The 25,842-nt window shown below is 38.3% G+C and overlaps 1 protein-coding gene across 3 annotated transcripts in view; it reads right to left on the bottom strand.

Moving 5' to 3' along the window:
- Positions 1 to 362: 362 nt before the first annotated feature.
- Positions 363 to 25,842, bottom strand: part of LOC126253283 (integrin alpha-PS1) — a 618,322-nt gene continuing 592,842 nt past the window's right edge. For 2 of the 3 annotated variants that reach the window (XM_049954507.1, XM_049954509.1), the window contains 4 exons: positions 22,012 to 22,106; positions 21,789 to 21,915; positions 17,658 to 17,882; positions 363 to 1,332 (listed from right to left, as the gene is read on the bottom strand). In XM_049954507.1, the coding sequence (XP_049810464.1) occupies positions 17,664 to 17,882; positions 21,789 to 21,915; positions 22,012 to 22,106 (441 nt within the window). In that variant the 3' untranslated portion in view covers positions 363 to 1,332; positions 17,658 to 17,663. The remainder of the gene's footprint in view (positions 1,333 to 17,657; positions 17,883 to 21,788; positions 21,916 to 22,011; positions 22,107 to 25,842) is intronic. The other variant, XM_049954508.1, reaches the window with a different exon arrangement.

Genomic DNA, 25,842 nt, shown 5'->3' with positions numbered 1-25,842 from the left:
TCAAACTAGGTCAGAGAGATAGGATAGACATCAAATGACATCGGCCAATCCATGTAACCATCCCCCAACATGACTATCCTGCTGCATACCTACCAAGCAAACACATTTTCAAATGGCTGTAGCATGGAAACAGTCCTAGAAGTTTGTAAAGGGAATTTCTGAACACCCTGTATAGCCATGCTTATATGGCCAAAGGAGAACACACTGAAAACTCAGTGATGTTTCCAGCCTTATTTATGTGCCAGCTGATCATTCATTGCTTAAACAATTGAGTTCATGGTTCTCAAATTACCCCTATTCCACCCAGGACTTTACAGTATAATAAAAACAAAGTTTACAACCACTGAAAAAATATCAAAATATTTAAAACAATAATTACAAAATTTTAATAAGATATTCACAAGTAAAGTTACATATACATATGTACATAATACATACAAATTATTCTTTTTTTACTTTACAAAAGTCTTGAAAGTGAGATTCATTAGGCACATATGAGCTTTCACAGTTAAACAGCCACACAGTGGCACAGTAAAAACAGCATACCATCATTTCAATTGCATTTTTTGCTCATGGTTGATATCTTCATGCCTCTAACTGATGAATAATTAAATAAGCTCGAGAACTTCAGTTTCCAGTTTAGAGGCCTCATAAAAAGTCATGTATACCTAGAAAATTTACTGGTACCTCTCTAACTGCAGTTCTGAAATTTTTAACTCTCACTGTTCATTATTATGAGAAAATTGTTGTGTGTTCATATGGAGTTCATGTGCCTAATATTTACCTTTCCCAAACAGCATTTAGTGCACAGTGTGTAGGACATTTACTATATCAGTTCCAAAACAGCAGTGTAACAGTGTGTTTCCAATACACTTACTGAGAAAGGTAATCAGAAAGCACTTATAAAGTACATCAAAAAAATATTGCACACTTCCTAGGTGCAGCAGTTTTCTTCACACAATTTATCGATCTGTTGAAACACTGAAGCAGGCAATTAAATATATTGTAGTCTTTTGACAACAGCTTCCACGCTCAACAGTTCCACAAATTTATGCTCTCCTCAAAGGAAGAAATGTTGCAACAGTCTTCATTGTGCCCCATTATCTAATAATGGACTCCATAAGCATACAGTGTACACCAATGAGTGTCCTGTCACAATTATGCTTAAAAAATGTTTTATCACAGTCTGCACAGCATCAGCAACAGCAACACTAACTTCATTTCCTCTTCTTCTCTCTTCTTCATCTGAGAGACAGAAGCGCATCTGCTTCAGCAATGGTGGATCTGCCTCAGCAACAACAGTTACTGTGGATATCACAGCCCTAGAGAACACTGTAACATTAACATCATTTGTGACTATTAGGTATCAAGAAAATGATAAATTAAGAACAGATATGCTCCACACAGCACACATAGCCGATAACAGATCATAATAAAACATCAAGGTAGTTGACAACAAATAAAATTACTTTGTTTTAGTAAAACACATTAATGTGTTCTGAAATGAAATTGCTGACTATTCTTCTGGTTATATAGGGTAATTCAAAAGGTTGTGAACAAACTGAAGGAGCTGACATATACAGGGTGGTCAGAAACATCTGAAAAACTTGTTCTGCAGAGTAGGTTGTGCTGAAAAATAACTGTTAAGAAAACAAATTAATATGTTGTGCCATTTCTGAGTTAATTAGCACTGAGAAGTTATCCAATCAGGCCATTGAGCAGACAAATTCAAGTGGCCCACCAGATACAATTAGTGTTAGCTGTTCTCATAATATAGATGATAGTGTACAATACCGCTCAGCCTTTGTCTTGGGATCAGTCCTTACTACCTTCCCATGTCCAGTTTTTATATTGCTCTCTTGTTCTGTTTTAGGAAACAATGAAGAAAATGTTTGGCAATACTGTCTCTGTCGGGCCACTTGAAATTGCGAGCGCAATAACCTGATTGGCTAATTTCAATGCTAATTAACTCAGAAATGGCAATATATTTACTTTTTTCTTAACAATTATTTCTCAGCACATCTGGCTATAACTATTTACAAGGAGAGGCTATGATGCTGGGATCACAGATTTACTGCAAACATTGTAAACCATCAGTAGGCCATTAAAACAACATAATGTGAAAGTACTAAGGTGTACTACTCTGGCAATTACAAGAAAATCACAAGAGAAGTTTACGTGTCTATTATGTAACTGATGTGTCTGTACCGGTTGGAAGAAGTCATTGTGGCCGAGTGGTTAGCATTCGCTCATTGCAAACACGTCATGGAGGAGGTGGCGGTTTGAATTCTTCCACAGCTTAACCTTTTTGATCAATTTGTTTTTGTCACTGGTCAATTATTTAATTTATATGACATTTGATAGGTAGTATAATGGAAAAAAAATCTGCATTTTCATGATGTTGTAGTGAATTTCATATGTTATTTGACTATTTACTATTTGTTATAAAATTTTCAAGGATGAGGGACAGGCTTGGAAAGCCCAAGTCAAAACTTGATAAATAATTATGCGAATACCGTTATTCACAATCAGCAATACAGTAAGTCACAATTTGCCAGACCACAAAAGTAATGCAGAATTACTCTGTGTAGATTTGTTCTATACATCACAGGTTGCAGGATGCATGGAAAACATACACTGAAATTCATGCAAATACATGTGTTTTTTTCTTTTCTTTATTATATTATCTCTCAAATGTCATATAAATTGAATAATGTGACAACTGATGAAAAAAATGTTGATTACGGAAGTACCAGGTGACAGGATTTGAACCACTGCCTCCTCCAAGACCTGCTTCCACCACGCAAACTCTAACTGCTTGCCTACAATGACCTGCTACACCCAACACATTCACACTGATAGATCAGTTACATAAAAGATGCGTAAAACCTCTCCTGCCATTTTCTCAGAATTGCCAGAGTAGTGCACTTCACTACTTCCACATTATGTTGTTTTACTGGCAACTGTTGTTTATGTTGTTTTGAATTAAATTTGTGATCCCAACACCGTGGCTACCCTTGTTAATGTGTAGCAATACAATGATAAGAATTACAGAGAATGTAAAAAAGTTCAAAATTTTTTTTCACGAACTTCAAATTTGTTCTATGATGACTCCACTTGGCCACACAAACAACATCTAATTGATAATCCATTTCATTTTACATCTTAAGCATATGTGGAGTCATCAGATTTAGCACATTAAAAATATGCATTTGAGTTCTGGAGATGTTTTTAGCAAAATTAGGCACAAACACAAAGCCTTTCACATAACCCTATAGAAAATAAATCAAAGGGTGTCAACACAAGAAGATGTAGGTGGCCAAAAGCAGAACATAGCATTGCCACACCCAATATGATCAATCCCTTGCTTTGGAAGACATTGATTTAAAAATATGCAAACCCTCCACACCATAAGGTGAGGGTGCTCAATCTTGCTGAAATATGTAATCTGTGGAATCTATACCGAGCTGTGACATCAGCCATATCTCAAAGTTGTCCAGGTAAATGTCTGCTGAAATACTTGGCTCAGTGAAGAACGCTATGCCATACAGTTTTTGTACTGACATCACACAGAACACCCTAGCTTTTAGCAAGCCACACCGATGTTTGATCACCCAAATAAGCTTTTCTGTATTCCATATTCACATGTGCCACTTAATCTTGCCACATGTGTGGAAGGTTGATGCATCACAAAGTGAGATGTATACAAAATGTTTCTTCCTCCATGGCTTCCAGCACTGTCATAGCACAATTCATATTGCTGCACAGCAGATCTAATTCCTGGGTGCAAGTATAAATTTTCAAAATTATTACTTGGTGCAGATGGCAGAGGACCAAGTCCAGCTAATACCGCACGACACAATCAATGTTGCAGAAGGCAAGGTGTCATTAGCAATGCATTGCCACATTGAGCCAAGCCATAAGCAAGGAGTGCAAATGGCACAGTGTGGCAGCAACCAATAAGTCATTCTGCGAGCATCACAGTACAGAATAATAACATGTATTTGTAATATTTGAGCTCAGCCGCTCCATGGCATCCTAGTACTTATGGAAAGTGCAAAGGTAGGGAAAACTGACAGTAACTGTGACACCACAGTGGGGACAACACCACTGACACATCCAGTTAATGAGGGCAGATGACTGCCCGCCATTGTAATGTTGTGTCCAGCTTAAGTACCACCCTTTCAGAAGGAATCCAACAGAATAACCGTCTCACTAGTTACAGGGTAAACTGGGTGGCAGATCATAAGATGTGTTGCCTGCTGCCTCTGGTGGCACTTAGCTGCTGCATACTGCCACTGCTATTTGGTCACATCTTTGACAGACAGAAGATATAGGCAACCTGTGCCTTCCCCTGGTAAAGATCCATATCAAGTGACTGCAAGCTGCAACCTTCCTGACTGTACGTGGTACCGCCTCCGTGGTTGTACACTGTCGGGCTTCTGCCTTCTCGACACCCGTCGTCCATAGTATGTCATCACAGTACATGCCTAAGTGCATGTCCATCTTCGGAGTGCTGGAGTGTGCTACACTCACTGTTGGTGAACCACTGTATGCTTTTGCATGCAGACCCCTGATCTGACTAATTGCACATCACTGTTGGGTCCTGACCTATGCCAATGCCTGCAGCTTCCAGAGTGCCGCATTCACATTCCTCGCCATGCACGGGGTGCAACACACTGTGTCTCTCACCACACTGGAAAAGATAGTCCACGTCAGTCATATAACAGCCACCCTCACCAGCTCCCTGAGCTCAACTGTTACACACGTAGTGCCACCACCTCACTTGCTCAGCCTCAGCCTCAGTACCCACTAAAATCCTGAACCTGAGTGGTGACCACTACAGTATATCTGACATAGTCTTCCTATAAAATTTTAATTATGTATGATTACATTAAAATTTTACAGGAAAACTTCATTAATTATGTACGATTTCATTGCCCCCCATGAACCATGGACATTGACATTGGTGGGGAGGCTTGCGTGCCTCAGCGATACAGATAACTGTACCGTAGGTGCAACCACAACGGAGGGGTATCTGTTTAGAGGCCAGACAAACGTGTGGTTCCTGAAAAGGGGCAACAGTCTGGATGATTGACTGATCCGGTCTTGTAACATTAACTAAAACAGCATTGCTGTGCTGGTACTGTGTACGGCTGAAAGCAAGGGGAAACTACAGCTGTAATTTTTCCCAAAGGCATGCAGCTTTACTGTATGGTTAAACAGTGATGGTGTCCTCTTGGGTAAAATATTCTGGAGGTAAAATTGTACCCCATTTGAATTTATGGGCAGGAACTACTCAGGAGGATGTCATTATCAGGAGAAAGAAAATTGGCGTTCAACGAATCAGAGTGTGGAATGTCAGATCCCTCAATTGGGCAGGTAGGTTAGAAAATTTAAAAAGGGAAATGAACAGGTTAAAGTTAGATGCAGTAGGAATTAGTGAAGTTCGGTGGCAGGAGGAAAGAGACTTTTTGTCAGGTGAATACAGTATTATAAATACAAAATTAAATAGGGGTAATGCAGGGGTAGGTTTATTAATGAATAAAAAGAGTAGGCGTGTGAGTAAGCTACTACAAACAGCATAGTGAATGCATTATTGTAGCCAAGATAGACACGACGCCCACACCTACCACAGTAGTACAAGTTTACATGCCAACTGGCTCCGCAGATTACGTAGAGATTGAAGAAATTTGTAATGAGATAAAAGAAATCAGATAGTGAGGGGAGATGAAAATGATAGTAGGTAAAAGAAGACAAGGAAAAGTGACAGGCGAATATGGAATGGGGTTAAGGAATGAAAGAGGAAGCTGCCTGGTTTAAGAATCATGAAAGAAGGTTGTATACGTGGAAGAGGCCTGGAGACATTGGATGGTTTCAGATAGATTATATAATGTTAAGACAGAGATTTAGGAACCAGGTTTTAAACTGTAAGACATTTCCAGGGGCAGATCTGGACTCTGATCACAATTTATTGGTCATGAACGGTAGACTAAAACTGAAGAAACTGCAGAAAGGTAGGAATTTAAGGAGGTGGGACCTGGATAAACTGAAAGAACCACAAGTGTTTCAGAGAGAGCATTAGGGAACAACTGACAAATACAGGGGAAAGAAATACAGTAGAAAAAGAATGGGTAGCTTTGAGAGATGACATAGTGAAGGCAGCAAAGGATCAAGTAGGTAAAAAGATGAGGGCTAGTAGAAATCCTTGGGTAACAGAAGAGATGTTGAATTTAATTGGACGAAAGGAGAAAACATAAAAATGCAGTAAATGAAGCAGGCAAAAAGGAATACAAATGTCTCAAAAATGAGATGGGCAGGAAGTGCAAAATGGCTAAGCAGGGATGGATGTAGAGGCATATACAGCGAAACCCCCCTTTTACACTTTTTAAGGGACTTCAAAAAAAATGGTGTAAAATAACATTTTAAGCTGTAAAAGTTATGTATAGGATAGCCCCTTGCATTTCCACACTTTATGTATGATATATGTACATAACAGACATCAATAATAGTTATTATCTAATAAAAACCACTGATGTGACTGGATCTGATAACTGTCTGGGAAGTAGAAACGTTTGACTTAATTTCAAACATCATAATGAATGTTTTTGGAAAGCTTGCAGCTGTCATCCATTATTTAAATAATGAAATACTGCACTAGTTACGTAGTTTTTCCAAGTTTAACGATGCGTTTCAAGAATTTATTCTCGTTGTCAAGTGCAAATATGTACGTAAGTATTCTGAGTGGTGTTTGAATATGTGTTATTCTGCCTCTCGTGCACTGTAGTCATCTTTTTGAGGTTATCAGGTAGTGTGCCTCCTCTGTTATGTAGAAAACCACACACATGCAAGCTATCACTCACACTGTTTGTGTAACATCACAAAAAATAATACGAAAAATACTGCACCCGACAATGAGAATAAATTCTCGAAACACATTTTGCTCAGCATGAAAAAAATTCATAACCAGCATTGTGTTTAAACTAAAAACACTTGAGCAACGTAAAGTGAATAATGTTGTCAACTAGTGCTACAAGAGGCCAAATGCCGAAACACGCTAAATATGGTTCAACAAAGGTGTCACAATGATCACAACAATCATGAAACTGCATTTGCATGGTAGAGAGTTTGGAAATGGTTATGAATGGTCATGATATCTTTATTCGAATGAATCTAGCTATTCCCATCAGCCATTATGCCAAGTAGTGCTTGGCAGTGGTGGGAGATACGGCACGAATTGTACCAATTTTTATACAAGTTTACCTGTTCAAATCTGTTGAGTAGAGTGCCCTGGTGTCAAGAGACTTAACCACATAATATTTGTAAACACTACTGGATGACCAAGATCATGCCAGTGTCATTTTTTTTTCTTGACAAATATTTTTTCATAATGCGTAAATCGCGGGAAAATTATAAATGTGTTGATGTGATATCGGGTGCAAATTAACATTGTGGACATAGGAAATTTGACAGGAATTATAAAAAAGATGTCATAAACGGCAGTAAAACGTTAATTCCGGGAACATAAAAGTGGGGTGATACTGTATCACTAGAGGTAAGATAGATACTGCCTAGAGGAAAATTAAAGATATCTTTGGAGAAAAGAGAACAACTTGTATGAATATCAAGAGCTCAGATGGAAAACCATTTCTAAGCAAAGAAGGGAAAGAAAAAAGGTGGAAGGAGTACATACAGGGTCTATACAAGGGTGATGTACTGGAGGGAAATATTATGGAAATGGAAAAGGACGTAGATGAAGATCAAATGGGAGATACAATATTGCGTGACAAGTTTGACAGAGTACTGAAAGACCTGAGTCAAAACAAGGCCCCAGGAGTAGAGAACATTCCATTACAACTACTGATAGCCTTGGGAGAGCCAGCCCTGACAAAACTCTACTATCCGGTAAGCAAGATTTATTTATTTACATTTTCTTTGCGTGGAGCCATCATAATGATGGCTTTTGCAAACATCAGACTTAATACTATGGTTATTTTTATACTTATAAAATACACTATATTATGTAGCTGTTGCTTGTTATGTCAATTTTTTTACATTTATCACATTACAACGGATATGTTAATGCCTCATGGTACAATCACTATCTTAAAATTCGTTGAAAGAATATAAACATTTTTCTATTAGAAAAGATTTTAATTTTGTTTTAAAAACATTTTCCCATGTACATTCTTAGAGCGTTTGGTAGCGTGTTATATCAAATCAAACCACTGATACAAGGACTTCTATCAGTCATTTTTAACGTTGTTCTGTTACGGAAATAGTTATACTTTGTTCTAGTGTTGTGATCATGTACATCACTGTCCTTGATAGCTTCTGTCGGTTGACTTATAAAAAATACAATTTTCAGACATTTGTGCTGCACAAACACTTCATGACATGAATCTCTATGTCCCATCCAATGTATATGTCTTATTGCTCTTTTCTGTAGTAGTAGTAGTAGTAGTAGTAGTAGTATTCTTTTTAAATGTACATCAGCTGCACAGCCCCATAGTTCAATTCCATAATTGAGGAAGGGGTAAAGTGTTCCATAATATACTAATTTCAGTACTTGGCTAGGAACTATCTTTGTGAGCTGACTGAGGAGATATATGGCACTACTGCCTTTTCCGCATACGAAATTAAAGTGGTATGTCCACCACAAATTTTCATCAACATACACACCCAGGAATTTACAGTTACCATTTTCTGTGGCAGAGATATTACACACACTATTCATATTATTGTGGTGAGAACTGCCTATTTAAAATGTCAGTAGCTGAGATTTGAGATTTGGTGACATTCACCTTGAGTCCCTGATCATTGAAGTATTTCGTTACTTCTGTTACACCACTAGTAGCAAGAGATTCTAGCTGATTAGATTCACTTCCATAGAATAAGATTGATGTGTCATCTGCATTGCTTACAATATGGGAGTTAATGGGCTGTGAAATGTCGTTTATATATATAAGTAAGAGAAAGGGTCCAAGGATTGAGCCCTGTGGTACACCTTGTAATACAGGTTCACTGGGGGACTGGGAGTTCATAATTTTATTATCTAGTTTGTATGACAATTTAGTGCTTTGCTTACAATTCAGCCGGTATGTGGTTAGAAGATTCATGGCTTGATCCCCAATACTATAAGATTTTAGCTTTTCAAGAAGTACCCTCTGGTTTACCGTATCAAATGCTCTTGTCAGGTCCAAAAATATACCTGCAGTCTTCATCTTCTGGTCCAACAGACAGTAAACTTCATGGATGAACTGTGTAACTGCTGTATTTGTACTTAGCTCTTTTCTGAAGCCATGCTGTGAATCTACAAGCAGTTTATGTTTTGTGAAAAAGGCACTTAGCTGAGGAAGGATAATGCTTTTGAATATCTCACTAAAAGTGGGAATTAATGATATTGGTCTATAGTTGGAGACATCTTCCTTACTTCCCTTTTTATACACAGGTTTTTAGAACCATTGGATACATGTTTGTACGAGACAGGCAAAATGAGGATAATGGAATGTGGTCCAATTAAATCAGGTGATGCTGAGGGAATTGGATTAGGAAATGAGACACTTAAAGCAGTAAATGAGTTTTGCTATTTGAGGAGCAAAATAACTGATGATGGTCGAAGTAGAGAGGATATAAAACATAGACTGGCAATGACAAGGAAAGCGTTTCTGAAGGAGAGAAATTTGTTAACATTGAGTATAGATTTAAGTGTCAGGAAGTCTTTTCTGAAAGTATTTATATGATGTCTAGCCATGTATGGAAGTGAAACATGGATGATAAATAGTTCAGACAAGAAGAGAATAGAGGCTTTCAAAATGTGGTGCTACAGAAGAATACTGAAGATCGCATAACTAATGTGGAGGTATTGAATAGAATTGGGGAGAAGAGGAATTTGTGGCACAACTTGATTAGAAGGGATCGGTTGGTAGGACATGTTCCGAGGCATCAAGGGGTAACCAATTTAGTATTGGAGAGCAGCATGGAGAGTAAAAATTGCAGAGGAAGACAAAGAGGTGAATACACTAAGCAGATTGAAGGATGTAGGTTGCAGTTGGTACATCGAGATGAAGAAGCTTGCACAGGATAGGGTAGCATGGAGAGCTGCATCAAACCAGTGTCTGGACTGAAGACCAGAACAACAACAACAATTTCATTTTCAGCTTTATTTTGAGAAATGGCAAACAAAAGGTTTTTCCCATTTGTAGTTCACTGATGGCTGTGTACATCAATTTCTATGAGCAAGATTCAAACAAAAGATGAATTCTTCCAATGTTTAGTGCTGATACACATGGCTGGCCAATACTTTTTTTCTTTCCACAAACATCTTGTGTGTTCCAACTGCTGATGCCATTTATGGATTTTAGCATTTGGAAATGCTCGACTGTACCACTGACTCTGTGATAACCGAACAATATTTTTTAAGTTCAAACAAGCATAAAGCCTTCTGTAGTGAGGTGTCCACAATAAAGTGGACTGCACTGTAAGTGCCTCATTATGAATAATTTTTCATGTGAAAGTAATTATTATTGCCAAACTTTCTACATATTTAAAATTGTGATATTATACACCAAGGTATTTTACAAAAAAATATACTTCCTAAAGGTAAGAAGGTTATACTTTGTATCTTGCCCAGCTGCAATATGGTGGTCATGAAGTGTCACTAGAATGCAATAGAAAATAATTTCCAATTCTGCATCCACATAAGCCTATTAAACAACATATTCCAGATTTTTGCATAAGAACAAGATGTACTTTCATAGTTCTACTATAAGTAGAATACCCCACCAAAACATTAAAACTAATGCTAAAAGTTGCAATTACATCTCATATGGACATAATACTGACTGTAACAATTAGAGTGTTAACTACAAGGTTTATCTGAAAAGTTCAGTGAATGGTTCCAGAAAATGAGAGTTACATACAAAACACCTTCACTGGCCTTTAAAGTAATCATCATTGGCTACATAACACTTCTGACATCACTTGTAAAGCTGTTGGAAACTTTTAGCAAACACTTCTTTTGGAATCAGTCAAAGCACTGCAGTCATGCGCTTTTAGATATCTGCATCATTACAGATGAGATGAGATCTGGTGCTACCAATACATTCCAGAGACCCAGCGACAGTCAATGGCATGGTGTTCATCTTCTTCCTCACCAGTTCTCATCCCCTGTAATGATGCAGATATGTATGCATGGCCACAGTGCTTTGAGTGATTCTGCAAGAAGCACTTGCTGACAGTTTCCAACAGCTTTACAATCTAAGTAAGAAGTGTGTTGTAGCTAATGGCGATTACTCTAAAGGCCAGAGAAAGTATTTATTTTCTGAGACTATTCCACAGAACTTTTCAAACACATGTTATTAATACACTACTGACGGCCATTAATTTTTTGTAATATGTTACAATGCATATCATATCAGTAGTAATCTCTACATATACTAGAGATTAAACTTCAACTGTCTAAGCATGTTGACACAAGATCCTTATACTTTGTATCTTGCCCAGCTGCAATATGGTGGTCATGAAGTGTCACTAGAATGCAATAGAAAATAATTTCCAATTCTGCATCCACATAAGCCTATTACACAACATTCCAGATTTCTGCATAAGAACAAGATGTACTGTTTCAAAACTACTACAAAAAACAATGATAATTTTGTTGTTCATGGTACGCTCAATTGCAGAGTTTCCTTCTCCAGATTTAGTACTTCAGTGTAGGTGGGAGCAATGCTGTAGAAATTAAGAAGAGAGCAAAAAAGACAAGATACCACTAGTTAACTTCCAGGTTCACTTCAGGTCCACAGATAACTTACTACTTTCATCTGTGACATACCTTTCAAACTACTTCAGAAGATTACCTCAAAATTCAGCTGTTTTACTATTGCAAATAAGATATCAAAGCTGACAATATCAAGTGCTTTGCCAATATTCATAAGCGTCAATATTTTAGGTTAGCAAGACTTTAGAGGATGGACATTATGTTCCAAGTACAGTAACATGACAGTTGGCCCATGATCATATAGTAAGAATGGATTATTGCTCTTAGTGCTAGGTTGCATCACACTTTTTGGGAATATATACAAGGTGTATTCAAAAAGTAATGTAATTTCACTTGCTATATTAGACCACTGTGCAGATTATTATTATTATTGCCAAAATGTTTGAAGCTTTCATGGCCACTTGGTGAACTATTGCCTGTTGGCTTTGATCTTGAGATTTTTGTCCAACATTTGTTTAATGATTTTTCTGATGTTTCACCAGCAACAGTGGCTGGCATTGTCAAAGGTTTACTCTCCAATGCTAGTGGAGGACTGGAATCAAGTCAGTGGATGGATATCATCTGTACCTGTCACAAGAGATTACCTGTACCTGTCACACCAGTGTCAAAGGGCTTTTCTGTGGCCATTACCGCTGTTGTTCTATAAAAACACGGGAGAACTGCCGGATATCAGTAACTTCCTGCCACAATATTTCGGCGCGGAGTCTTCTGGCCATCTTCAGGTGAATGCCACTGTAGTAGTACTGGCGAGTACGTGCTGAGCTCCGCTATTTAAAGCCTTCTGAGGTGACATTGCGCATGCGCTGCTCAGCGCGCGCGCTCGTAACGGCTCCGTGCGCTGCGCATTGTGGAACACCAACGGCATACTCGCCTTCTCCAACCCACCAAGTCCGCAATCGCCGAACATTGTATTTCCACAGACCATTCCATGAATTACAACAACGCGAAAATTTTGGCCCATACATCAAACTTTTGGAGCTCGATTATCAATGAATCTGTGGAAATAAGATTGTCTGAGAACGAGACTCTCATCAATCGAGATAGCGGTTATCAGCTGAACTCTGCTTGGAATCCTGTTATAGAGAAACTTCGTAGTCGAAGTAGTTATCTGCATAAACATGTAAATCGACCTGACACCGATACGCCAGGCTTTCACAGTGGAGGGCGCGAGGCGCAGCACAGGGAGCCGTTACGAACGCGCACGCTGAGCAGCGCATGCGCAATGTCACCTCAGAAGGCTTTAAATAGCGGAGCTCAGCACGTACTCGCCAGTACTACTACAGTGGCATTCACCTGAAGATGGCCAGAAGACTCTGCGCCGAAATATCGTGGCAAGAAGTTACTGATATCCGGCAGTTCTCCCGTGTTTTTATGGAATAATCAGTACGCTGGAAAAGCTTTAAACATCACATTACCGCTGTTGTTCTCCACTTAATATCTGCAATGATGCTTGTTATGAGGAATGGTCAGAATCTGGGCTATGGTGTGTGTCAAAAACTGACATGTATGAACCAATACCTAAAAAAGCTTTCAGAGCATCACTTGATGCAGAAATGAGGAATGATTAATACACGTGTAACACATGCAAGACAAATATGTGAGCCGCAGCAATTCAGATGTGAGATGCAAAGAGCAATGGGTACTCCATCAGTTGCATAATAAGTGTCACAAAAGCCTACACCTAGTGACACATCACATCAGAAGATGAAACGCCAGGTACGGCCTTTCTGTCATACATCACCAGGGTAACATGAAGTAAAGACTATTTACAAACCAAACAAGAAGTACAAAAAGTGTCTCCGACCAGTGCAGGACAAAATGGACCCACTTGAAAAGTCATGATACATAATGTGGAAAAGTCTATGCTAGAATGACTGGAGGATCCATCCATCCCACAATCATCGAACATAGAGAGTACTGCAGATTGCAACAGGTGGAGGAATTGAACCACATAGTACGAGACTGACCACATAATAAAATTTGCTGACATGCAGGACTGTGAAGATAAGTTATCATTATGTTCATGGAATACATAGAAATTCACAAACAGGACAATAGTTTTAACAAGAAAGAAGAGAGCCTCTAGGTAAATGGATCCTGGATTACCACGCTGCAGCAAATGATTGGTAACAAGAGGAGACTCACAATGGTAATGACCAGGAAAGAGGGAACCACACTTGTAAAAAGTAGAAAAAGCCCTCTGATTTTGGTCCAATAAGTACATAGAATCTTCAGCCAAGGACTTTAACTCTAGTCCACCACCAGCAATGGAAGGTGAGCCTTTGACAATGCCTGCCACTTGTGCTGACAAAGTGTCAGAAAAATCTTTACACAAATGTCAGTCAAAGATCCTAACACAAAATCCAAAAACCAATATGTATTGCAAACATGTCTGAAAAATAGCTGTTGTCAGCTGCCAATAGGATTACGTATGTTTTAACAGTATTGGTGATTCTTCATTTTGTATAAAAATGAATAAGGATATTTCTGTTAAATTTTGTTATTAGAGTGGAATAAAAATACAGGAAAGATTTACAAATTTTAAATATTGTTTTTGGAGAGTTTTCTATGATTAAAACAAAGGTTTAAAAGTGTTATAAATATTTCAAAGAAGGCCGTAGAGACACAAGATGAGAGATGGCCCAGCACATCATTAACTGATGAAATCGTGGAAAAGTTATTTCACGATCACAGAAGTCACTGATAATTGGAATAACAATTTGCTCGAGCTATGAAATTTTTTGGACGTTTCGGAAATGTAATATGTGACAGAAAAATCTTTTCCAAAACAGTTGAATTTCGAATAAAAACAGAGGTGAATGCAAGTTGCTCAGGAGCCCTTAGAAGAAGTCAACAGCAATGCTGACCCACTGAAATATGTCACAAGAAGATATGAAACATGGGCTTTAAAATACGATGTCAAAGCAGAGGCTCGATCATCCCAGTGGAAACCATCTGTATATGAAGGTTATACTCACTGTGTTATTCAAACAGCGTAGTGCACTATGCATTCTTGCCGCAAGGTTGGAAAATCAATAAATAGTGTTACATGGAAGTTCAATACTGTATGCCTACGGCAATCAGAAAGAAATGGTTCAAATGGCTCTGAGCACTATGGGACTCAACTGCTGAGGTCATTAGTCCCCTAGAACTTAGAACTAGTTAAACTAACTAACCTAAGGTCATCACAAACATCCATGCCCTAGGCAGGATTCGAACCTGCGACCGTAGCGGTCTTGCGGTTCCAGACTGCAGCGCCTTTAACCGCACGGCCACTTCGGCCGGCAGAAAGAAATGGATTTATGGTGAAACTATTCATGGTTTTTGCACCATGATAAAGCACCTGCTCATGTTTTGTTGCTTGTTTTGTATTCTTCACCAAAAACAATACTGTAATGATACCCCAGTCTCCATGCCTGCATATTCGCAAGATATGGCTCCATGTGACTTTTTACTGTTCCCAGAAATAAAATAAACGTTAAAGGGCCATTGTTTTACAGGCACAGATGAGATTAAAAACACAAAGCTGAGTGAGCTGAAGCCCGTCACTGAGGAAGTTGCGGAAGTGTTTCGGTGATTGCAAAAAGTACTGGAATTAGTGTATAATATCTAATGGCACCTACCTAGTGTGAAGGGAAAACACTGATGTAGACAAACAGATAAAATTATTTTTTGAACAGACTTCATGTATGTAGTGAAACCAGTGTCTATCATTTTTATCAAACAAACAAATTAAATTGTGAATCTAACTTTGAGTGGAACCTGGAGGAAATGTAAAAAATTCGCAGTGTCAACAATGTCCTTAAAAAAAAATTGAATGGAAATTGAATTTCAGAAGGACACTGATTGTTTCCAGCAGCAGACTTATTTTGAGAGACCCAATGTGTAAGAAAGAGATCAGAGTATGACTGCAGTTAGAAAAAGGCAGACAGTTTGTTTTTAATAGATTTTTTAACAAATGATAAAATGAACATAAGAAAACTTGTGTTCTTTAATTATTTCCAAAGAAGAATAACAGTTCAAATATAAAAGTCTTTTAGTTTTCTATTGTGAAAACAAGAAAAAATATGCTTATTTCAAATGAAAAAGAGAAGAAATTTTTTTTTGCATGTATCACTTTCAAAATACTTTATGAAGATATCACACTATCTGAACATAAGCAAAAAACCTTTCCAGGCAAAAAGCTCCATTTTGAGAGCTTCTTTCAATCACAAGTGATGTCAGATAAATCATGGAACACTTTTTTTTCTCAGCCATGTTTGGTTGAAAAACGCAAAATTTGTTGTGAGACATCATGGAATATTCCCCCTTCAACCACTAGAGTTTTATGAGAATCTGATACATGGTGGCACTGTATGTAGCCTCCAAAATGGCATCTGTAATGGAGGTGCCTTCCAAGTAGATACCTGTCATTGACTTTCTTCTGGCAGAAAACTAGAGCATCACAGATACACATATGTATTTGCAAAATGTCTACAGAGACCTGGCAGTGAACAAAGGCATGCTGAGTCATTAGGTGCTGAGTCTTGTCATCATAGCACCAAGTTCGCGCAAATCTGTCCAATCTTCCACATGCTACCTGGCCTCACACAGCCATGACTCCTGCAATGTTGGAATATTGTCACAAAAATGCAAATGAACTTCACCTTCTCCTTGACAATGCAAGGCCTCACAGAAGTCTGTGCATCTACGAGGGGCACACAGAACTTCACCAGACTGTTCTTCCTCATCCAATCTACAGCCCTGATCTCGCACATTCTGACTTCGATCTGATAGCCACAGGATGCACTCTGCAGGAAACAGGATGTAGATGATGGGGAGGTTTTTGATGCAGCAGATTATTGGTTCCAATGTCAAAAACTAGAGTGGTACCATGGGGGCATACAGGCCCTCCGAGTAAGGTGGTGCAAGGCTGTCACAGAAAACAGAGATTATGTTGCAAAGTAGGTTTTTTGTAGCCAAAAGAGTGAGGAATAATACGATGTACTGGAATTCTCACTAAAACCAACCTGCTTTCAGAAAAACAAGTGTTGCATTACTTATTGGATGCCCCGTGTATAATAATTTGGTATCATCATCTCATTTGAAATTCTGACAGTTACTTTGTGTCCTAAGGTTCCCAGCACTGAGTGGAGCATCATGACTGTTAAAGAATTGGGCTTTTATTTGGAAGGGTGGCAATTCAAATCCCATCTGGGTATCCATCTTCAGGTTTCCTGTGGTCTCCATAAATCATTTAATGCAAATCCCATAATGGCTCCTCTGACAGGTACAGCCAATTTCCTTCCTCAGTTCAAGCTTGTGCTACATCTCTAATGACCTAGTTGTCAAATGGACATTAAGGGTGCCCCATCATTACACTTTAGACAATAGAAATAGGATAAACAGAGTTTGAGAAGAATCATTGGTACAGAGGTTGTGGGACACTCAGTACATGTTTCAAAAGAGTTGTTTGAATATTTTTGTCCCTCAGAAAATAATTATTATTAGTCACACTTTTACTGATGCCATCTTTTTCACGATTTTCAAAGAGATTCTCCTAGTTGCTTTCCTTATTGTGTAACATGTTTTAGCTATAAAAATGGCCCATGGGCTGTGTGCCATTTATCACATGCATTGTACAATCTGACCAGTTTTGAAATTCAACAGCGCATACTTCAAACCAAAACAACAAAATATTCATTTCTATGGCAATATTTTACTATTCTCTTGTGTGTGAAATCACTTTTAATCCAGACTTTTTCCATAAATCTCTATCAAAACTCTAATCAGTTTGCTGGAGCTTCAGCAAAATATTGGGAAAAACTTCTCATGTTACATTAAAGACAGGTACTGTGTTATTAGTTTTAAAAAATAAATTACAAATTCCATTTCATACCTTTTACTATGATGCATAATCACCATTTTCATCACGATGTTTCTCAAGATTGCCAGATAGTGTTGGATCAGGTCGCCGACGTTTGAAGAAGCCCAATTTCCACAGAACCAATGTTAGCAGAATGAGTAGTAGCAGTCCAGCTACAATGGCTACTATAATAATCCATACTGGTACAGATTCTGCTTCTTGTTGTTCCAGTTTATCTGGGAAAGCTTCTGTTTCAGCCTGCAAAAGTTCATACGCAACATCAAACAAAATTATATATGGGCAAAATATCCTGTTGCTGCATATTAAATCAATTTCATACTGACATTCGAAAGAATGTGTAAGTTGCACCACTGGATTGGGAAGCAGTGGGCAAACATCCTTGGTTTGCACCCAGAATGACGCTTCACTCTGGAATGGAGTCTGTGCTGATTTGCAACTTACGATAGATTAAAACTGTGACGGATTTGGACTCCAGCCTAAGATATTTGCCTTTCACTGGCAAATGGTCTTTTTTTCTTCCAGGATTGCTAGGACTGCAAGGTATGCGGCAGACTTTCTCTGAGGAGATGAGGTACTGAGTTGTGCTTGCATACCTGTCAGTAGAGCACTTGCCCATAAAAGGCGCAGATCCTTGGTCTGAGACCCAGTCCAGCACACAGTTTTAATCAGCCAAGATGTTTTAACATCCTTAATTCGTGATTATTTTCTCACTAAGCAAATATATGTGAGATACTGTTACTTCTTTCTGATAAGTTTAAATGTAACTGCACCATATCAAAGACAGTCAGGTCTGTCAACACAACTTTTAAATTAACAAAGTAAATAAACAGACTATACAATGATGGTTCAAAAAATTTGATTTAATATTAAGATTTACAGATGATGATACTGAACATTGGTAAATGGAAAACATTGCATGCTGTAACAACATATGCTCAGAAGTACTGTAATGTTACGTATGACAGACATCAAAAATTACAAATTAAATTAACTTGACTGATTTTCAAGAATGAGGTTTTTGCAATTCACTGTAGCACAATGCTATATTGGGAGGAAAACAATGTAAAAGCAACGGGGATTGTACTATATAGCTCTTCCACAAATGCCACCCTCAACAAAATTCTAGTCAGCACTAATTTTCTTATTTGGTTGGGAAGTGCTTCATCAATAGCCATCAGTCAGAAATGCCTTTGAGGAGTTACACCAGATCAAAATACTAAAATCTCTGTAACTGGGTAGATTCAGGGAAGTACTGTTATCGAACACTTCAGCACCCAATTCAATATGTCATGCTCTGAAAATGTACAGCAGAGTAATATCAAATCCATACCTTGCTGATAGTGAGTTTTTTATTCCCAACTACAAGGTGTACAACTTTGCTTCTGCCGTTTTTTCCCCAGCATTTGAGGCTTTAATGAAACAAATTGGTTATACATATATCACTCAAAGTATTTTCCATCGCTGGCCACTACTGTCTCCCATCTTTCAGGCAGTGTACGAATCCCGCGTCAAAAAAATTGTTCATCTTTTGAAGCAATCCACAAATCGATCCAATTTGTAACGTCATGAGATCGGAAGTGTTGGTCAGCCAGGTCATGCACCATTCATCTAAACAGGTGATAGTCAGAGGGAGCAATGTCTGGAGAATATGGCGGGTGGGGTAGGACTTCCCATTTAAAATGTTTACAAGTACGTTTTGACCTCTTTTGCAACATGGCCTCGAGCGTTGTCGTGCTGCAAAATCACTTGATCGTGCCGCCTGCTGTATTGCGGCCATTTGTCTTTCAATGCTCTGCTCAAACGCATCAATTGCATTCGATAACAAGCACCTGTGATTGTTTCACTTGGTTTTAACACCTCATAGTACACGATGCCAAGCTGGTCCTACCAAATGAAGAGCATGACCTTGGAACCGTGAATATTCGGTTTGGCCATCGACGTGGAAGCATAGCGGGGATATTCCCATGATTTTTTGCATTTAGGGTTATTGTAATGAACCCATTTTTCAGCCCTGGTCACAACACGATGCAGAAATCCCTTCCGTTTTTGCCTCTGAAGCAACTGTTCACAAACACACAAACGCCATTCAACGTCTCTTGGTTTCAGCACACACGGGCCCCAAGTTCCTTCTTACTGAATCATGCCCATAGCCTTGAGACATTTTGAAATGGCCTGTTGTGTCACTCCCACTAATTGTGCCAATTCTTCTTGAGTTTGGCACGAGGCTTCACTAAGCAATGTCTCCAATTCTGCATCTTTGAGAACATTCTCTCTTCCACCTCTATGCCGGTCTACGACGTTAAAATCATCATTCTTGAAGTGTTGAAACGACTCACGACACATTCTTTCACTAATAGAGTCCTTACCATATGTACTTGAGTGCATTCGATGAGACTCAGCTGCTGTTTTCTTCATATTGAAACAAAACAGAAAGACGTCCTACAAATGATGAGAATTAGGCTCAATCAAGAACAACTTTATGATGCAGACACAAATCAACTAATGTTTGAATGAGGTTATGTTGACCAAGGTCCAAGCTAACTGCCTGATGACTGCGATCTGTTTCTTTCGACCGCTACTTACCGTTGTCGCCACCTATCAGCAAACGGAGGAAGCAAAGTTGTACACCTTGTATAAGACTGAAAAGATTTCATTCTTCCATTCATCATGTTCAGTAGAACCATTCATAAAGGAGGGGTATGAAATAGGTCAAGGTATAAAGTAACAAAAGAGAAGCAGAAAAAAGGTCTGATCATTGTATTAATATCCATTTAAAGTATATTTACTAGTGGCAAATACTGCAAGAGCTGCCAAGGGCTGGATAGTGGAGGTAGTCATGTAAGCTCCTATGAGTTCAGGTATAGTATGAATAAAACCACTGTAGTTCATACATGCTGCACAATGTCTACTAATTATGTAGTTAAATACACTGAATGGAGAACTTCTGAAGATTCTGACTGAGATAAACTTATGCTGCAGTGTTCTTCTACAGCAAAGACACAAGTAAGTAAAAATCTGTGCAATTCGCATGTTTATTTGTATGTAAAAGCCAACTGGAATTTTCTTTAGTATGAGACTGTGTTTGCAAGATTCGTGTGCTGATTTCAAATTCTAGATTTGCATATTTTAATGTGCACGTCACTTCTGAATAATCTTTCACTGACTGTATCAATACCCATTTGTATTGTGAAATTTCGAATATCCACGAGTGCTGCAATAAATTCCTACTGTTCTTGTCACTTGGATACTGTTCTTGTTTCTTGGAGGCTTAAACTTATTTGTGGTCTTATAAAATTTTTGAGAATAGTGGGCCTATCCTCTTTCAGAACCTCTAATTGTATTGTATAACTATGTGAGAAGAAGGTTATTTGTGAGAATTTTTGGACACTTGCAAAACTATATTTTCGTAAGTTGCCAGTACGAGTGTTTTCAGGTAATTTATTTCATAGCAAATCAGTGTTTGTGATTCAGTATTAATACAAAAGAATAGATCACCCTGAATTTCATTATAAATCAATGCAAATAAAAGTGCCTTTTTGAGAAGGTATCTTTGTTCTGTGCATAATCTAATTTGTAGTAAATCGGAGTTTGTGATTTAGTTACTGAAGCAGATATTCTAACAAACATATTGCGTTACATTTAGTTTTACCTTAAAGAGGAGTATATATATTATCTACATTTATCATAAATGAACTCTATAGCTCGATCAACATCAAGCTGAAAAATTAGGGAGGGTGCTATAAGTGCAGAAATAATTCTGCATCATGTTTGCTAAGTAAAAAACGGCAACAGAAAAAAAAACGCATAGAAAATATGTCGCAAACAGTGACAATAATTGCTTAAAACATGCTGTAACGTACAATAAATAAGATTTAAAGAAAAAAACACTGATGATGGTGATATTTGTCGCCAAAACTAGTTTGGGAGAACAAAGAAATAAACGAATAACAAGGTATTTTGTATCAAGGTGGACTCAATTTTCTGACATTACTGGAATTCTCCCCCTTCCTTGCACCCCCCTCTCCCTCCTCCCTGCACCACCCCTCCTCTCTCTCTCTCTCTCTCTCTCTCTCTCTCTCTCTCTCTCTCACACACACACACACACACACACACTTTTTCTGCACTTCAAGGAGAGATACAAACCTCTGCTTCATCATCAGCTGTATTTTGATGAATGGCTGGACTCTCTGGCAGCTCTATCCTGGCATGAGAACGTATTCGCACAGAGTCAACTTTTGGGTAGTCTTCAACCAGTGTTGAATTCCAGAGCCTGAACCAGAGAACAAGTGTAATGAAAAACAATGTAAATCTGTAAGTATTTTTAAATTACTGTATTTACTTGTATCATAAATATAACAGGTTTCACCTGGATCTTATTTTGATAACAGCTTCTTGTTTCATCTGCAGGTTTCTTACTGAGCAGCGAAATCTGATGCATTTGGCAGAGCCTTGGGAACAACTCTGAAAAAGATTATGCATAATATTAAACATTATCACATCAGTTAGATTAAAAGATGGCAAATTTTATTTGTCTGTGAATACCTAGACTTCAACTGTTATAGTTTGTTGAGGATCTGAATTTTATTTTTACACTAAATGATACTGAAATTACTATACAGACACTTGCTGACAAACCAGAGGCTGAAATACAAAACAGAAAAATAAAAGCTAGAAGTTTGAATTCTGTCTTTGAATGTCTCTCCAAAAAGGAAATATCTGAAGCTTCCCACCATGTAACACTATACTGCTGCAAAGACAAGTGGCACTGCCATTGTTTCAATTAATGTTGACAAGCAGCTGAAATTTTAATAACTCAACAAAGCCACTGGGGGTCCCTTAATTGTATACAGAAAGGCCACAAAATAGAAAGCTAGAAAGCAGATACTTCAGTACAATTCACTGTACATTTCTTCAAAACGTATTTCAGCAGAACAAAGGCCAACTGATTTATGTATCTGTCTTCAAGAAGTAACTATCTATTAATATAAATGAAGGAGTGGTCAAAGCAATAGAAATATAATTCTCAGCATGACTAATGAGCAAAACTGTTTGCTTGTTTCGCTACCTGCTTCTGTGGGGTCAATTGTTAAGCCTACTGCTTACAGTATTGCACCACAAATCAGGCTACTTAAAGCTCATAGCGAGCACTGCTGTTTCTGTAGTTTAAATGTTTATAATATTCTTTTTAACTGCCCAAGATTAGTTTATTACTATTTTTTATTATAGTGTTGGGAGTGATCTAATAAATCTCCTCAAAAAGTGAAAAATGGAGACGGCTAATATCAGGCATGTCTCAGGATTTTGTGTTAGGTCCAATGATCTTCTCACTGTAGGTGAATGATCTGTCACCAGTTCTGTCCCACGGTAATTATCACGTGTATACTGATTATCTCCAGTGAACGTCACATGAGATTTCCAATATTCTCGCACTCTCTTCATGCAAACTATCCTAGAGAGAAAATGAATAGGACCTTTTTCATAGAAAATTTAATGTAGTATATGTTTGTAGTGCACCATGTTTTCACTGTAGGGTGAGATTTTTGAGTAACTAAAGAAAAACGTATGAAAGTGATATTAAATGTGTCCAATCTTGGAAACCATTTGAAATAGGGCAAATGTCCATACGAACATTTTTGTTCAGAATCATTAATACTACCAAACCTCGAAGAATGTACCTTGTCTCCTTACTCACCCTGTATATTGTTTCTATCTCCTCTTTCTCCCACTGATTTACAGTATATCCCAATATCACAGTCACCTCTCTCTAACTTACTCTTACTTACACTGTCTCCTGTTGTCATACTTTTCCACTGCCACTGTCTCCACCATACCTCGGCAACTCAAAAAGTCTGGGGGACCTAACTTACTTTTTTTCTCTACACCCATGTGTTTCAAATTTCATTCCAAATTGCACCCTCTTCTATATCTGTGTGTTACAATGCAATGGTCCAGGAGGGTTCAGACCCCCCAACCCCATGTACGCTCTCCACTCATTTGTATTTTTCATTTCCACTGTCCCTTTTTCTCTTTGGCTCCCACTGCTTCTACCTCCATCAATCTCTCTTTTTCTTTTTCTGCTGCTGTTTCTCAGTGGCCATCAATATCTCCTCTCTCTTTTGCTCCAATTGCTATTGTCTTCATCCATCTCTCTGTTGCATTGGCACTTTCTCTCTGACACAATCACTGTTTATCACCTCTTCCTCTCCCACTGGCAATGTCTCCTCTCTCTTCCACTGCCACTGCCTCTGTGTTACTCTCTTTGGCACAAAAAAGCTGAATACGTTCGGGCACCAAAATTTTGAGGACAGAATGAGGATCGAGGCAGCTGGCTCCCCATTTTGCTCTGAGAGAAGTGCGTGCTACTTACATGAAACCAATTCCGTAGATCGGTAAAGTTCTCACAGTTTGTTGGTATAATTTGACACAGTTATATATTTTTACCTATATAAACAAGAAATAGGTATGATTAACATATGGCGAGCACAAAATCGTTTGCTTATTTTTTCTGATTACTTTTCTCACCTCTGGCTCTCGATAATGGGCAACAATATTGAAAAAAGAATGAAGGTTCCCTGAGACCATCACCTTAAGAACATATGGTAAAAATTTTGAAGATCTGTCATGAATTGATATTATAGAAGTGGCCATCCCCACAATAGGTACTTTGGTACTGCTCATGAAAAAATGGTGCTTTTATAACCCACCTAATTTCTACCCTAGATCATACCTAATGCAAAAAACCAACTGATTTGCCCAATTTGCCAGGGGTGGAGGAAGTGTCTAATGTTTCAGCTTTGACACTGTGCTGTAGGATAGCTAGAATATTACCATTCTCCCAATAGGTATACAAATGGTCGCAAGGCTGAGGGCTCTCCAAAACACTTGACCCCTCCTCTCTGTGTTCAACAGATCCCGAGATGACTCACTGAAAAATCACATTTTCTCATGTGGATTTTTGGAACATATTGGTACCACACACTGTCGTGCATGACAGTTGTTCTCTCTTGTTCTCTTTTTTATTACTGGTTATGTTATAACCTCTTTTCAAGACACTATTCATTCCATTCAATCGATTTTCCAAGTCCTTTGATATGCCTAATAGAATTACAATGTTATTGGCAAACAAAGTTTTTATTTCTTCTCACTAACTTAAATTCCTGTACCAAATTGCTCCTTGTTTTCTGTTTACGTTATGTACAGACTGAATAACAGAAATAGGCTGCAACCCCCTCTCATTGCCTCCTCAGTTAAAGCCTCTCCTTCATATCCTTCAGCCCTTTATATATTGTTGATTAATGTAGAGAGATCCACTTCAGTTATATTAATTATTCATACCACGATCGGTTTCACGATTTTAAAATCCCATCTTCAGGAGTACGAAATTATTGTATTTGGTAACATAACATGTGGTACAACCAGTCAGTGCAAGAGCTCCAATCACTGCATGTTGGCAGAAACTGTCTGCCACTGGGCAGCGCCACAGCAGGAATGCCAGCCATAGTGTTCCTTCCGTGCGGCTGTCCAGTGGAAACAGTTTGCAAACAGTATGCAATGAATGGAGTTCTTGCATTGACTGGCCCGATAACATATTATGGGTTAGCAAATACAATAATGTCATACACTTGAAGATTGGATTTTAAAATCTTGAAACCAGTCATGGTTTGAATAAATATTTAATACATCTGAAGTGGATCTCCCTAAATTAATTATCATGCCTCTCAGTCGTGGATGTTCTATGAACCAAATCTCTCTGTATGTTGAAGGCCTGCCTCTGTACTTCTGCCTCGACTGACATCTCTGCTGAATCTCTTTGCCTTTACAAATGTCTGCTTGTGTCTGTGTATGTGTGGTTGGATATGGGTGTGTGTGCGAGTGTATACCTGTCCTTTTTTCCCCCTAAGGTAAGTCTTTCCGCTCCTGGGATTGGAATGACTCCTTACCCTCTTCCTTAAAACCCACATTCTTTCGTCTTTCCCTCTCCTTCCCTCTCTCCTGATGAAGCAACCGTTGGTTGCGAAAGCTAGAATTTTGTGTGTATGATTGTGTTTCTCTGTGTGTGTATCAACCTGCCAGCGCTTTTGTAATCATCTTTGTTTTTAGATATATTTTTCCTGCGTGGAATGTCTCTCTCTCTCTCTCTCTCTCTCTCTCTCTCTCTCCACGTGGGAAAAATATATCTAAAAACACAGATGATGTG

The sequence above is a fragment of the Schistocerca nitens genome, chromosome 4, assembly GCF_023898315.1.
Source record: "Schistocerca nitens isolate TAMUIC-IGC-003100 chromosome 4, iqSchNite1.1, whole genome shotgun sequence".
In the NCBI taxonomy this organism is placed as follows: Eukaryota; Metazoa; Arthropoda; class Insecta; order Orthoptera; family Acrididae; genus Schistocerca; species Schistocerca nitens.
The sequence above is the reverse complement of the archived record's forward strand: the minus strand, read 5'-3'. Positions and strand labels throughout refer to the sequence as shown.